The sequence below is a fragment of the Pezoporus wallicus genome, unplaced genomic scaffold (genome assembly GCF_028554395.1).
Source record: "Pezoporus wallicus isolate ANWC-B61680 ecotype Strahan unplaced genomic scaffold, APGP_CSIRO_Pwel_v1 contig_3952, whole genome shotgun sequence".
NCBI classification, from domain to species: domain Eukaryota; kingdom Metazoa; phylum Chordata; class Aves; order Psittaciformes; family Psittacidae; genus Pezoporus; species Pezoporus wallicus.
The window spans coordinates 11,308,514-11,325,205 of NW_026635034.1; the positions used below are offsets into that span (position 1 = coordinate 11,308,514).

A 16,692-nucleotide genomic window follows, 5' to 3' on the forward strand; every position below is an offset into this window, starting at 1 on the left:
CAAGAGAAAGCGAACAACACAGGATGAAAACCCCCCACATCTACTAAGAGGAGGTTGATTCCTGTTCTTAACCTGGTTAACAACAACAATTACAGTCCCTTTACCCCTTAATTTTAAATAAATAAATGACATTGCTTGCAGAGATAATTCAGCAAAAGAGCTACAAATCTCTCAGCAGAGCTGACTCTGTGTCTGTGGATTTTTCTCATACAGCTTGCATCACATAAGCAGCCCAGCAAGCAAGCAGGTCACTGCCCAGCTCACCTACTTCTGCTGTCGAGGGCTTGTAAGTATTTCTAGCTGCTCAACCACAAGCTTCTTGAGTGCCTAGTGTTTGCACTAGGAGACATACTCCTGTCATACAGCCTCCGAATATAGACTGCGCTTCTGCTTCAGTATTACTCTGTATCAACTCACCTGTACTTTAGGGCCACCTCCTGAAATTTTGGAGATATAACTCATGATATATTTAGCTGCTACAGTCTTTCCAGCACCACTTTCCCCACTACAAAAAAAGGAAGACAATAATGCATTTATTAGTTTTTCAATAAATCTAGAATGGAGTAATATGAGGTTTATCCTGTTCAACCAAGACTAGGTACCTTAACAACAAATAAGAATAAATATGCACCATATTTACATCAGGTAACCCAGTAATATATAGACTGTGGTATAGCACGGTAGCATGGTACTTGGATATGTCTGTGAATAAGTGATTTTTAATGCATCATCTTGCATGGGCACCAGAATCTCTATGGGCCTTCACAGCCAGAGGACTGTGTAAATTGAAAAATAAACAGACTTAAACCAAGATACTAAAAAAAAAGAAAGTGTGTTAAGAACTCAATCCCCACCTAAATTTGATGGGATTGCAGATCTCAGCCTAAACACTCATTCAAAAATCCAAACTTTGAATGCCATGCCAGATACCCACTTCATTTCAGGAGTCTTTTGTTTTAGGTGTTCCTGAATGAAATAATGAGACATTATTAATCACATCCTGAATGACGGAAGAATTAACTTCCTGTTCCTACGCCTCTTGACACGGGGTACAAGAAGTCTTAATATTCCATACTAGCTTTTACAATTCCTTCCTTCCATTATATTTCATTTCAATGGTGAATAATGTTTCCAACAGCAGTAGATTTGCCTTCTTGCAATTAGTAAGCTTTGCAAGAGGGAAAGAAGACTGGCATGCCAGACAATCCAACCTCATGCTTTACTTCATACCTTAAAGCTCAGTTCATTTCAACAGAATTCCTCTAGACGGACTTACATCTTGGTCCAAGTCAGCTTTGACCTTAATGAATTTACCCTGACCAGGAACAACTACACTAATGCAAAACACAACATACGGATGTTGCTTCAGTGACAGATATCCAAAATGTTTTTTTGTTGATTGTTTTTTTTCTTTCCTTTGTGTGAAAATCTTTAAGCTCCTCAATAATTTCAGGGAATGTTCACTCTTCTATCCCACACCTACTTGTTCCTGGATATGGATCAAATGCACATCTTTTCCTGCACAAATTCTAGCTATGTTTGCCAGAGAAACATCAGCACTTCTGGCACAGGAAAAAGACTTGCTGAGAATGAACAACTCAGAGCTCCTTATCAGCAGGAGTAATGGAGACATTTCCAATGGTTTAATTCTGAACAAGCTCCCCAAACTGCCAAACTCCAGGTATCATTTTACATCTTTAAAACTTCCATGAGCACAGAAATACTGAAAGGCTTTTCCCCTCCCTACAACCAAAGTTTTCATGCTTTTTTCTTCTCCTGACTGCAGTTTCACAGATCAAACAGGTAAGTTGAAAAGGTGAAAAAAATAGTTGATCACCTCATCTGTGAGGTGCAGACAATGATGCTTATCATTCCAAATCATGAATTCATTTTTCCCAAGCATTAAGAAGAAAGCCTATATTATTGGGTGTCTGCCACATTCACAGAGACAGATGAGTCTGATGGACGGCAAACTCCATTTAAAAGTTCAGAACAGCAACAGTTCAGTAACTAAAATAACATCCCTTCAAAATCTGCTTGCAGCAAATTGCTCACGTTATTGTCAAATGACACAGACCAATCTAAACCAAATCGTAATCTTGAGTTCATTTATGCAGTGTTCTCCTGAATACAGAGGAGGATCTGGGACCAAATACTGAATTGATTTGATCAGGTATTATTTATCGCTCAGTAAAAATGTAACGCATTTGTGTAAGGTCTTCTTGGATGCATAAATTATCCTCCTTTGTTCAAATTAAGCATAGCTTGTATTTCTCACTCCCTAGTGTCTGCCATGGAAACTGACCTGGAATAATAGAGTCCCATTTCATTGTTAGTCTCTGTTTTCATATAAGTGGTCCTTTATATTAAATTACCTTGGCCAGACCACTGCCTTTGAGAGTTTGCTTTAGATTTGTGCATGCATACACTTATTCTTTTTTATGCTTTTATTGATCAGAGACCAGTAAATTGCTCCAATTAAACTAGAATAAAACAGGATGATGCATAATTTATGAACCAAAGTAACTTTATCTGATGGGATGGTATCTTGCCCCCAGTAAAGCTCAGGTGTAGCAGGGAAATTATGGCATTCCTGCCAAATGATTCTCATAGAGAAGCTTTCTCACATATATTTTACTGCTCTGCTGCTATTAAAACTATTTTAAAGAAGATGTAAGAACCACTTTCTAGCTTAGTAGCTTTAGGTATGTTGGAAGCATGGAGGATTTTTAAGGTTGAAAAAAATATTACAATGGCTTAAAAGTAAATGGATTTTATACTGACATTTTTCTTGAGATTTTTCTCATTCAAAATAAAACAATCACTAACAAAAAAGATAATTCTTTGAAAAACACCGTCCCTTCTAGCACTATTTGCTACTTCAAACAAATGACATTCTGATCAGAAAGTCAACTAACACTTGGCTGAAATCAGAGTAAGACTACAAACACAGAAGGGAAATTTCTTGCTCCTTCCTTCCCTTGCTCCCAGAGAAAATACAATCAGCGATTAGAGAAACAAGATCAAGTACATAGCCGCCTCCTTCCCTCTAAAATTCATTTTCTGAGTGACATCTAATATAGCATCCCTCGCTGTAGAACAAAACAAGTAATACTTATCTACATCGCCAGGACAATGCAGAACTGTTAATAACAAATAGTTATAAAGAACTCTTGGTCCTGTAAGAGCACTGCATATGTACAATACCCTGATGTGCCTGGATAAGCTTTTTAGTTTGTTTACATAGAACATTTAATTTTTCTAATTATGTTCAGAGAAACCCCAGTAGCACAACTTCAGTGAAATACTTTTCCCTTCTGAATTGGAGCTTTTACCTAACTTTTGGTACTGCGTTCAACTTCTGTTTCTACCCCTTTCTCATGAAAATTCTACCATGTTTCCAGTTAAGAGTCTGGGCAGATGTTTTAGACTTATCAGTCATTTGAGTCCTCTGAAAAGCATAGGTACAGGAGCTGGCCAGAAGTCTCACATTAAATTTTGAACTTAATAGATTTAAGACATATATGGGTTGTTCACTAAAAACAGTTGAGGTGGTCAATGATCCTTCCATGAACACAGATTTGTAGTACTTAAGTTGCATTGTCTTTTCAGGTATGCAGTCATCATATACAGCTTTACTGTAACCACACATGGCCACAGGGATGTCAAATGTAAACTAAAATTACAAACAAGAAGGGCTGAAGAAATGCTTTAAAGCAACACCTCCTGGCAGAAAAATCACAGAACAAAAGTGAAAATTAAGTCCATAAGGCTTTACCTTTCTATAAAGTTCAGAACATTCTGAAGAAACACATTTATTGCTACATAATAGAAAAATGCTAATCATAACCTCCCCTCTCTTAATTAAAGGACAGTGATAGTCCAGAAAGGATTAAAAGCCACAACAGACAATCCTTTGTAATTAACTCTTGATTGGACAACTCCTTGTTGATAGTTTGGAAGTGCCCTCATTTAAAGGAGGAAGAAACGCAAACAGTCTGCTGTAGCAGACGTTTATGAGCTTTGATCAATACAGACTTAAATATCATGCCTCAGTAATACAGAAACTGAATGAGAAATCACACTCCAGCATAAGTGCCTTACTCAAGTGTAAACTCCCTTTGTAATTCTGCCCCATGCATACAAAACGAGGGCAGAGACTGTGGGTACCGCTCCCTCCTCCCACCTAAGCACAAGCTCAGCACCCTGCATCCAGCCCAGCCAGAGTCCAGCCCATGAATAACCTCATTCTTTACACTGTTCACAGGCATTCAAAATAGCTCCTGGGTCCTCAGCTATAATCAGACACGCCTACATGTAATTTTCTTAATGCATACACGTGTATGCTGCAATTACTCCACTGATGAAACAGGCTTCCCTGGCCCTGGAAAGGTTGCTCGGTAACAGTTTTTCTTCTCAAATTAGTATTATCACATTAAAAGATTATTTCTGTTTGCTGTCTATTCAGCCTTTCAGAGAACTGCGTTTTCTTTCGGATCTGCTTTCCTAGCTCATCACTGACTTTTTGAAGATGTGGAGTCTTTTCTATGGGTGTCTAAATGCATTATGTGGAAATCTGGAATTAGATGCCCTGGCAAAAGGGTGTACAATCCTCATGCACACACAGGGTCTTGACTACAGCAGGACACTGCAGAGACCTTCCTTCACCTACCAGGAAATCTACATCTAGTCTCTAGGAATGCATGCATCTCGCCAGGTCAAGAGACAGCTGCCACAGCCATATGCTGTAGGCAGACACAGGTGAGCACCAGCTCCTTTCCCATCAACCTTGGGTCTGCATTCCTGCAACTCCGTACGCACTGTAAACCAGACATAGTCTTTTTGATCTGTGACTCAGTCCAACCTACACCTTTTCTCTTTACAGAGGAACTCGCCTTTCTTCAGGGGGAAAAACTAGCACTGTGGGAGGCGGGGGAAAGGGAAAACCTGGGTCTCTTTCTGTACTAGCTTGCTCTGTTCCTTCCATTCTACCAGGGATTTTCAGTGAAGTCACTCCAAATTCAGACTAGTTGTAAAGCAGAGAAGCAAACAGGCACCTCATAATAACCATATTGTCTTCATCATCACTCATTTTCCACGGGACACATTTCCATGGCAAAATCTATGGTTCACTGAAACACAAAGGTTCATTTGGAACTGCTTAGGTTCAGCAGACCCCTGTGGGACTGAAGACAGTGAAGACAGAACTGTATCTCAATTTGTTAAGAATCACCAGTTTAGGGGCAGAAATGGTAAAGTCCTTGGCAGTGATTAAGTGAAGCTGATGGTGTGGTGGTACACATGAATCTGGCTAGAACATTTATTTCATTCAAGAGCTGCAGCATCTTGTGAGCCTCTAGTCTGGCAGCAATTTCAGTGCCTTCTGGTCTATGAAATAAAACATGAGCAAGCAAATTCCAGACTTCAAGAGGCTTAATTTCTAAGCCAGCTCTAGTTGTTAGAAATAGTGATAACATTAAAGTCAGAAAATACAGGATGTATCTAAGCAGTTTAAGCGAAATATGGTCAAAAGGATTGAAATATCAACCAAAATCAGTTTTGTGAGTGGCTGAGTTACTTGGTTTCATTAAAACAATTTCTAAGTGTCCAAAAAAAAACAAAAACAAAATACCACCATGAAAACTGCTCATAAATCTACAGATTATTTAGAGTGTCTGTAATAAGAATCATCTTCGGAAAAACAGATGTGTAGAAAGAAAAAGGAACTCTGAAATTCCCTGGCAAACACATTTTTTCTTGTTTCAGTTTTGCAGTAGATTTCAAGTAACTCCAGCAGATTTTGAATAGGCTGTGCACACACTGAGAGGGAATTCACTCCGCACATACAAAATGCAGATACTCCAAAGCATGTCATCCATCATTCAAGCACAAGAATTCTCACATGAATTTCAACCTGTAAGTCTGTATCTCAGATCTGCATCTCCGCTCTCTGAAAACATGACCCTCTGCATTCACTGAACCTCTGGGCATTAGCAATGGATAAAAAATATGGGGTTTTTAATCACAGTTCACAACAGTTTAAAGGTTTTCACTATAAATTTAGCTTCGTGTCAAACATCCCAGGCTCTGGGATGCTACTTTGTTCAAAAAGCAAAATAAATCTCAGGTTTACCCATTCCCAAGAGGCCTGAATTGGACTAAATGGCTCTAGAAACTTCAGCATGGAAAGAGGCATCTATTTTGCAAAAAGGAAGACTGAGCTCAGGGAACAAATCAAGACATATGAGAGACAGGAATATAAGCTTTGGGTATTTTGTTGTGTATGGCTCCATGCTGTAGCTAGGGGCCCAAGAACAGGGAGGCCTTTACAGGAGTACAATTCAGTGTTAACCGTTAACACCTGATTGACCTTCCTCCATGTGAAATCAGCAGATCCCACATATATATTAATTTATAAATTTAAAAGATTAATAGTGAAGACAAAATTAATTTTCCAGTATCTCTCTCCTCTTGTCTCTGACCGAATGCAAGCAAAATTTCAAATGGAACAAAAGTACATGTATTTTTAACAGGGGAAAAAACAGTACTAAACATGTATTTTTACCAGAATATGGTAAAAATGGAGTCAGTGTGAGAATGTTTGATTTAACAGTATCTGTGGTTCCTATAGTTGTTAATCTAACTCTGTTATGTAGTCAGTCATTCACAAGCTGTTGCAGTTTTGATACTGGGCATGAAGCTGGCTGTGTAACACATTTCTTCTTGTTAAGCTATCACCAGGATTTCACTGGAAAACAACAGGAAGGGTTAGAAAGTACTTAGTTACCCTAGGAAACCCCAAAATGCTCAGTGGTCATGGATACAGAACATTTTTACTGATATAATAAAAGAAATAAACTTTAATGCTTCTTGAAGTTAAAACACCAAAAGATAATGATAAAATATTATTTACAGATCTTTTCCTTACCTAATAATGACACACTGGTTTTCTCTGTCAATAATCATGTTCCTGTACATGCTGTCTGCAAGAGCATAAATATGTGGTGGGTTCTCATATTGTGCCTAGGAGAGGAAACAGAGAACCATTTTTCAACACAGCATTAACCAACACAGACAGAGCAATGTCATTTTGAATTTAAATTGGAAGAGTTATTTTCCTGGAAAAACAATTCTGAATCCTACTTTATACTGAATTTTCCCCAGGAATTTTCTGTTTATTTAATAAAAACAAGCCCAAGTCTCTGGGTTTTGTTACTGATCTTCCTGTCATCCATAATTTTCTTCTGAACTATCCTAAACACCCTGTTTAAAAATGGTTTGTGCTTGAAATATATTACTCATAATTTTAGCCCATTCCATGTGGTCACATGCTAACAATAAACTACCTAAACTGCTACACAGAGCCTGGTAGTGTATGTCTCATTTTCATCCACTGAATCCATCCAAAACGAATGGTTTCCCGCCTCTCTGGACATGGCCAACTTGAGCAAAGCAGGAAAGAGAATTTTAAGTCCCTGATGTCCTTGTGCTGACCCACTCTTCAAGCTCTATTTTCAAAAGTTGCATTCAATTTTGGCAACTTTTTTTTTATTGTTTTTGTCCAGTTTGTGAGTTCGAGTCATTTTGTATTGTGCACCACACTTTCAAGTTTAACAACAGCTTTTGCAAGGAGGAGTGCCTAACCCATGTCAATGACAGAAACCTAACCCGGGTTAGAGTTAGGGTTAGGGTTACAAGTACTTTCTTGAAATACTAATCCTATAATCCAGGGAATTCAATCCGAAGACTCAATATACGGTGGTAAATGGATATCAGCCAAATTCTTACAGGCTAGTTACAATGCTACCAAAACCTAGAAACAAATGCGTCAAAGAGTTCAACCACACTGACTAATATTGACTAATATTTACATGCCCCTGAATACTACAGTACATTTTAGATTACTTTACTTACTGCTCCTTGGTACATCTCAATTTCCTTTTCCCCAAAATATGGCATTTGCTTGAAAGGATTCACAGAGATTAATACAGAGCCAATATATGTCTGTATTCAAAACAAGTTAAGGTAACTACAGCTTCATAAAGTATTACCTTAACACTAGTGACTGCCAAGTAACTTTTCCATCTATTACACAATACAGTACAGCTTCAAACAACAGTAAAAACTCCACCACTTACAACTGTTAATAAAACCGAAATTAGCAGGCTTACAAGAACATAAACATTTCATTCAATGGGATGCTTTCCTATTATCAAAATATTTATTTTAGGACAAGCTAAGTATAGCCATATGTATTAGAGGTCCAAATGTGACACACCTCAAATAAAAACACAGAAAGGAAATGGCATATTTAAACTGTTCTACTCCTTTGTAACTTAGGAGGTCATATTGTCAGTATTGGAAAATATTGTTTTGACCTTTGCAGAATATAGTATAGTGACACACTCTGATCTCATTGAGATAGTGCTGAGCACGCACAGTTGGATGGAAACAACCAGTACTGAGCTAAATTGGACAATTATTCAGCTGCATGTACTAGTAGGGGAGCTAAGGGAATTAGGTAATTCAGTATGTGTTATTTTATAAGCGTAACTATTAACAGTCCCTTAGAGTCTTCTTCTGCAGGCTGCCCTATAAGAAGCTCCTCAGTTTCAAGCTATTATTAGCCCCAGAAAGTTTTACAACATTCCGAATGCCAGTATTTCGCCATTCTGCATTCAGCTCCATGTGTACCTAACATTTACAACATGCTTCGGAAGCTCTGGAATCAGAGTTGCAGTATACATATATGAAGCAACTGATATTACTTTACAGGCAGGACTGGATCACTGAGCTGGAGTTAGCAGTGTACCCATGTCAATGAGGCCAAAAAGTTGTACCGCAGGTTTCATTTTACAATCTGGAATTGTTCCCAGGCAAGCTTACTAAGCTTTCCAGACAAAAGTGGGAAAACTACCAAATTTATACTGCTGGATTATCCTATGTAAAAACTCTATTGTTGTAGTGCCACAGCACAAAATGGTAATGTTAGAGAAGTGTAACTCAGTGAGAATAATTTCTGTACTCTTAATTTGCAATGCTTTCTTCATACTTCTTTTTTCCACTTAACTCAAAGAAAAGTGACATCATCTGGGCTTCCAATATAATAAATCAAGTATTCAGTCAGTATAAACATCCAAAGTGACAGTTTTCTGTTGGTAAACAATACCAGCATTTTCTGGGAGGATTCTGTAATCTCTATGCAACGTAGCACAGAGAAATGTTCATTCATGGGTGGACACACAAACAATTGAAAGATTCAAGAGATTATCTCCATTCTAGAATGAAAAGCCTTTGCAGAACTGCAAAAGGAGTCTTTTCTCCCTACACAAAAGAATTATAATGCTTTACAAGAAGACTCTGATCATTCATGTGACCACAAGCCCCCTTGGAAAACATTCGTATTCCTGCTTCAGTACAAAGACCATCTCCACGTTAAATGTCACTTGTTTTATAGAAAAAAAAAGGCATAAAACCACTTCTTTGGCACAGAGCACCGAAGACTTTGTGAATTTACTTCATGGAAGATGCAGTGTTCCACAGGGACAAAGCGCTCATGTTACTAACAGGAAGAGCACCACAGTTTGCTTCACTACTACAATTAGACAAACACTGCACAACTTTATCGCATTTCTGCAATGCCAATGTAATAATGGTGTGATAATTTATTGAACAAAGAATCCAAACCCATGTGCACACACATATTAAAAACCTCTGCGGTTCGGGATGGAAATGTTAGCACAACTGCAAAATTATTTTCCTCTATCAGTCCTCAATAAACCAAGCTGCTACTTAGCTCTTAACCATCTGAAGGTATGGAAAAAGCCAGGAGATGTTTTATTTCCTTCCCTTTCTGCTAAAAAAAAAAAAAAAAGTTAAAACTCTTCAAGGAACCTATTCCCCATTATTCCATACTAGCAAGTATGAAAATCTGGCTACAGCAGAAGATTATGTATTTTCCAGTATATGATCACATTGACTAGTGTTTACCAGATTTATTATCACAGCTCATGTTACACTGTGAAAGCTACAGTGACACAGTGATTATTCTTATCTCAAGGAATTGCTTTCACAGGAAACTTAAAATAAAATTTAAAAAAGCAACCCTTTGGAGCTAAAATACATTTTCCTTGTTGGGTTCCACGTTCAGGTTGGGTTCCATGTTCAGATATTTAAATCATCTTCTTTCATTAATCATAGAAAAAAAATTAAGCATGAACACCGTAGATTTACAGATGTTCAGATGGGCAGCTGTTTCCATCAGCCCATGATTCACAGTATTAGCAATCCCAGAATAAGTTGTAAATGGGATTATGTCACAGAAGAAAAGCTACTTTGAAAGCATTAGAATTTAAGAAGCATAAAAGACAACATGGTATCGACACATATATACACCTTAAACCTACTAATTGTTGCTCTTAGAAGTGGTATTACTGCAGTAGCTTCAGGGGTCACATGGATATATAAATGCACAGAGCTACAGGCATATCTTCAATGACAACAAGAACTATTCCAAGTATCAACAAGAATACCTTAGAATAACTTTTCAGATCTTAATTTCAACCCTCATAATTAGCTCAGTTTACAAAAGCATTTTGTTAATCTCAGGTGAACTCTCACATTAAACACTCAGCACCTTTGAGTAATCAGTTTACACAGAATACATGCATATAATTAGTTTCACATTGGCTCAGCAAGTTGACAGGGCCCCTCTAAAAGCAACACTCTAAAGGATACAAAAATATAATCATCCATGTATCGCTTCTTTAGGTTCTCCACTATGGAATCCTCTGTGATTTTGGAAAGAAGGACCATATCATCCACTCCACTGTGCTTGACATTGTGGCTCTGCCAGTGATACCTGTAGTGCCCTTTGCTGCCCTGCAAGAAAGCACAGTACGCATCAAAAATGTTATTATGTTTCTCATTAGCATTAAAGAACTGAAAACCACCTATTCAGATTTCAATTTCCAAAATGCTTTTCTTTCACTGATTTCCAGTTCTTGATCCAGGAATTTTATAAAAGCATATATAAATGATGTCATATGACTTACCTCCAAACTCCTGAATAATTGCACTGCTCTCAAAAATCTGAAGGTCGTACCATGGTTTTGTGAATGTCTACACACAGAAGGGCAGACACTGCTAAATCTAGCAGAAAAAAAAACCCACATTTTTCCAACTATTGGAAGCTGAAGAGGCAAAAAATACACTCCTACAGTGCAACTATTAGTAGTGAGGACAATTACCACCACCAGAACAGATTCACTACCCTTTACAGTCTTTGAAGTCAAACCTGCACATATGCTGTAAGTGGAAGCCATGAGCCTGATGCAGTAAGTATACAGTGATGTTTTGAAGATGACATTATGCAGCTTGTCGACTACAAGTCTTAACAGTCCCTTTTGATCTGTTAGTTACCATGCTTAACTGACATATAAGCATTCTCTCTCGGCACTTAGAGACTACTATTTCAGGACGCTACTGAAAACATGACATTTCGAGCTGTACCACTTGAAATCAGAATCTGTTTTTCTTCCAGCTGATCTGAACAGTAGTTACATTCTGTAGATACACCCAGAAACAAAATTTTAATCCAGTCTAGATCAATGCTATTAATTCAGCTATAAACTTCCTCTCCAAACCCAAACCTATGTGCTATAGCCTAGCAGATGATGCTAATGGAGTTCTGCCCTCTTGCCTTTTTATGCCCTTTTTTTTTATGCAATGCCAAAATTAGTGATGCTGGAATTAACACATTTTACACTGAGAAGCTGTGCACCCTGTCAAGAAAGATGTGGCAAACAAAACGACAATTCTGTGTATTCCCCTCATTTTTTAATACCACAATTTCAAGCAACATGATTTATCCACACTGCTCTCACGTATGTTATGGGCGCAAGTAATATTTGTTTGAATACACACAAATTATTAGTGTAAAGAAGTTGGCAGAATAAAATACTGCATTATTTTACAGATAAAGTAAGAAAATGTAGGTACTCTGAACACTTTGGCTTCACTCCAGCGAAGATCCATTTCAAAATGGGAAATTAGCAACTTAGGTGCACACTTGCACTAGTAAATGACCTATGCAACACAAAAGCTCATCTGCCATACTGTTCCCTCATGTAAACAGTCAAGCACATGTACCAAGATCAGGCACAGGAGTAGGAACAACAAATGGAGTCAGGGGAGTACATGGTTCTTTAAGATGGGCTGGCTAGAATTGTTCATTAAACTAGTTTCAGACTACATTTTCCCCACAAACTTCACTGCATCTAACAGGGTGAAAACCCAACAAAAGCTAATGAAGACACAGATTTAATGCATAACATATATTGGCAAATGTAGTCAGGCCTATGGGTTAGCTTCATCTCAACTGACAGCAAAACCAAGGACCAACCGGATTTTTAGCTCAAGTTACAGTAGCTTGCACTAAAGGCAGACCCATGTTATTACTGCAGGCAGAACTGTAGGCTTTGTATGTTTTCTATAAAGTCTCCAGCCACTGCTACAGCCAATGCAGCTCTGTCACTGCTAACACAAGAACAGTTGCAAACCTGAAGTAAAAGAATGCCTTTAAATTTAATACAGAGGAGGTAAATACACCTGAAAAGACAAATCTCAGCAATTTTCTTACATGAGCTACACTAAAATAGCAATCAAACTAGCCGAGTTTGCATGAGCCTTGTCAATTTTACATTTGTACAATGGAAGCAGTGAGCTGAAGGCACCGAGAAAATGAAGGAACCAATTAATTTCTGGAAATTGTTATGAAGCATGTGACTGAAAAAAATCAGTTGGAAAGTCAGGTTATTGGAGAAAAGCAAAGTCCAACAGAGAAGCATCATTTCCTTCAGTGTTCTCATCAGCTATTTATGAAACTGCATTTTGGAAACAGGAATTGGCAGGGTGGACAAAAAGGTATAGTATCAAAATAAAAACAGAGCACTGTATTCTTTACAAAGTCATACAGAATGTGGTTTAGTATCAGATAACAGTACGAAATGAGACAAAAGCTCACAAAGCCATGGGATATATGCAAAATGTGCACACAGCTTGCAAAACAGCAGGCTTTACAAAAGCCAGGGACTGTTGTTGACAGTGATTAAACCACACAGGCTACCAGGACAAAGGGTTCTTCCCCAAAAGCAACAAGCCAGCAAGCAAACAAGAGGGGGCAGCTCAGCTTGCCCTGGAAGCAGCTCTCCCCAGCACTTAGGCACTGCTTTAATGTGCAGACGTAATCAAATCTGTGTGCTACAATACAATATCACATGAAAGGGATGAAGAGAGATTTAATAAAAAGGCAGCAACCCAAATATCCAAAAAAGCAACAGCACGGAAGACAGCTGACAGTGGTGGCACTAAGTTGTTCACATTACTATTTTACCACATTTTGAAAGGCAGCTTCCATGAGCAGTTTGGAACTACTTTACAACATGGGTACTTTACAACTACCCTTACAACATGGCTTTACATGCAAATATACAAAGCAGCAGCAAATCACCATCAAATCGTTGCGAGACTTCTCCACAGGATCTAGAAATAAGCCCAAACTTTAGTAGTTCTAAATTAATCTGTGGTTAAGTTTTGCTCTTACTCTCCGTGAGAAACCAAGACCAGCAGGATGGCCACAAGCAGTGGCTAGCACCTCCTTCGTCTGGGCAACAAAACAGGGAGTGCTCTTTCCACAGGACACCCCCAAGCTCTTCCTCTTCCAAGCAGAAGTGATGACTACAGAGTCTAACCTGAATTTATTAACTTCAGTCACTTCCAAATGGTGCTATAACCATGCCCAGACAACAGTTAACTGGTTTGTAATATAGTTTTGAAATAAAAACCAACCAAAAAAAAAAACAAAAAACCTCTTCCGATAGAAAATCTCTTCCTGTCATGAATAAACAATCTAAAAAAACCCTCCACATCATAGCAGTTGCGAAATCAACTCTTCATGTTTCGTCAGGCTGTATATTTCCTAAAAACCAAGAATATAGAGTTAAAAATTACAATACTTTTCAGTTGCCCACATGTTAAACACTAATGATTTGTTCTTACTGCGTTATTTCTTGCGAACTTAACCTTCATTTTAGATAGAGCTTTCTACTATCCACGTATAATGCAGCATTCTGGCCTGCATACAGTTTACACCTGAACAAGTTAAGGTGTCTACCTTAACTTGAACCTGCTTTGCAGGGAGGGCTCAGACTAACTCACTCAGCTCTGATTGTCTTCTGTTCACACAACACACTTTCCCTGCCACTGCACTCCACCTGCTCCAGGGACTGTCTCCTGGGACTGACCAGGAACTACAGAGCCAGCAGAACAAGGGCCAGTGGAGATGCCCCACACCCCCATGTCAGCACTAACCCCACTGCGGACTCTAACTCTAGCAGAGCTCCCATGTGGCAAAGGCAGACCCAGGCTCAGAGCCTGCGGTCCATCGCTGGGCCCAGCCATGCGGCTCCAATGTCAGCAAACAGCAACTTGGCTTCTCTTTGGTTTTCCCAGTGAAAGATGTGATCTACCCATGCAGTAAGTAAGCAAATCAAAGTCTTTGTGTCAGCACTAACAATGCCTAAGCAGCCGAGAAAAGATGAGCTTGGCAGCTTAGGAAAAATATAAAAAACACAAAACACATCAACAGGCTGCTAAAAGCCACAGAAGTGGAAACAGGGGAGTTGAACAACCTGGCTGCCAGGCCTGCTTCAGGCTCTTCCTGAGCTTCCAACCACCTGATATTGCACAGGGAATGGAGGCTGGGCTGGTGAAGCTGGAATTAAAGGCGTATGCCGCATGCCTGTCAGCTGTTATTATTCATTTGGTTGCTGTTTTAGGCTCAGAATCAGATCTGCTTTGCACTGACTAATAATAATATTTGTGAGTCACAAGATGACCCTGAGAACTAGAAGCCTACTGTTTCTGAGCCATACTGCTTCAGGAGCCCAGTTCCCACCTGGCTAGAGACTAGGCAGCACCGTCCCCTCCATTTCAGCAACTTTCTTACCTTCAGCATCAAAACAATCAAGACTCTAAAGAAGATAAAAACTTGATTCCACTCTCACTTTGTAAATCTCCCTTAACACCCACTTGTTGACAGATTAAGACAATTGCTACTTTAATACCAAGAGGGGGGATGTAAAATACTTGCCATGTACTAAATGGTCTCTATACTTTCTGTACTACTTTTGGTATGATAGGCTTAAACCATATTACTGTTTTGTTTGGAATTACTAATAAATATCAATAGATATTTATTTACAAAACTTTGTTTTGCTGCCCTTCACCTTTTGTTACAATGGCAACTGCCAGTTTCTTATTTCTGCCTTTATAAATGTTTGTGTACTTTTGCATTATCCTAAGCAACACATATTTGATGTGGCTATAAAAAGGTTTAGTCATACTGTGTCACAACAGGGTTTTCTCTTAACTGGGAAAAAAAAAGCAAGCATTTTTTGTATTTCAAGCTATTAAAAACTCAAGTACTAAAAACTATTTTAAAATAGTAGGTCTAAAAATAAAGCACTAAAAACAAGGGGTCAGAAGAGACTGTATTCTGCCCCTGAGAAAGAGCTTGCTTTCTCCCTCAGAACTCTGTCTGAACTACAGCAACCTACATGCCATAAATGATTTTCAGTTCCCACAAAGAGAAAAATTGCCATCCTGAATCTGACAGCTTTTTTCAGTGTCAAACATCAATCCTTCTTCAGAAGTGATTCTCAGCCTCCACAAGGGAGTAAGAGTGTCAAATAATTATAAGCACAACCTTTTTTTTCCCCCTCATTTCAGCTATGACAGTACTATTGCATGAAATCACTGTAGTTTTGAAGGCACGTGTCTATCTACTCTGATTAGTTTTATGAATACAATACCAAATGATATACAGCCATACAAAACCAAAAAAGCTGCACACCATTTACTCTACCCCTGACATACGTAGGTGTAGAGTGCTAATGGAGACATACCACCAGTCTCATACATGAGTAATTTGTACCAGTTTTTCATCTAACAAGAAGCAAAAAAAAAACCAAAAACAACCCAAACCAACAAGCAAACAAACAAAAAACAAAACGCAACCAACTGTTTGTACCGACATCACCCATCAAAAGAGCAAACTTTCGTAATCCGCTTACAGGAATCTTTCACATAAATCTATGAAGCGAAAGTTTGCTGTTCTCAGCAGAAATACTTAAGGTGAATTTTGGTCCGCCCCTGGGATAATCAAAACCAAGAAACCATAGTAGACAAAAGTGCTCCTAAATAGCTCTCCTGAGAATAGCTCTGATGCTAGAAAAACTAGAGATAATTGGTTGCAATCATCTGCCCGTATTTCAAAAAGGATATTAAAGGAAGACAGCAGAAGCAAAGAACAGACAGACAAAGGGCAAATTATCTAAACTTCATGTGAGGCAGGTATCAAGTGAGACATCCCAGCCATCACCACCTGCCCTGGGCTCTGGAGCAGGGAGCAGCCATGACTGTACCTCCCTGCCACCAACACAGCCAGGGCCAGGAGGAGGGGATGAGATGGAAACTGGAGCCTGCTTATCTAAACAGCAAATGCATGCTTGTTATGGGAATGTGAGATGTCTACAGAGTACACAGATCATGCTCACAGCATCAACTCTGTTGGAAAAGACCTTTAAGAACAAGTTAACCCAGGACTGCCCAGTCCACCACTAAACCATGTCA

At 38.7% G+C, this 16,692-nt stretch overlaps 1 protein-coding gene across 5 annotated transcripts in view; it reads right to left on the bottom strand.

The window, feature by feature from the left end:
• MYO1E (myosin IE) overlaps positions 1-16,692 on the bottom strand; it is a 188,651-nt gene that overhangs the window by 40,368 nt on the left and 131,591 nt on the right. For 4 of the 5 annotated variants that reach the window (XM_057398716.1, XM_057398692.1, XM_057398698.1 and 1 more), the window contains exons 2-5: positions 10,738-10,881; positions 7,915-8,004; positions 6,929-7,023; positions 418-505 (exon numbers count right to left, since the gene is read on the bottom strand). In XM_057398716.1, coding sequence (XP_057254699.1) covers positions 418-505; positions 6,929-7,023; positions 7,915-8,004; positions 10,738-10,815 — 351 coding nt within the window. In that variant the 5' untranslated portion in view covers positions 10,816-10,881. Of the gene's footprint in view, positions 1-417; positions 506-6,928; positions 7,024-7,914; positions 8,005-9,796; positions 9,816-10,737; positions 10,882-16,692 lie in introns of those variants that run through there. The other variant, XM_057398722.1, reaches the window with a different exon arrangement.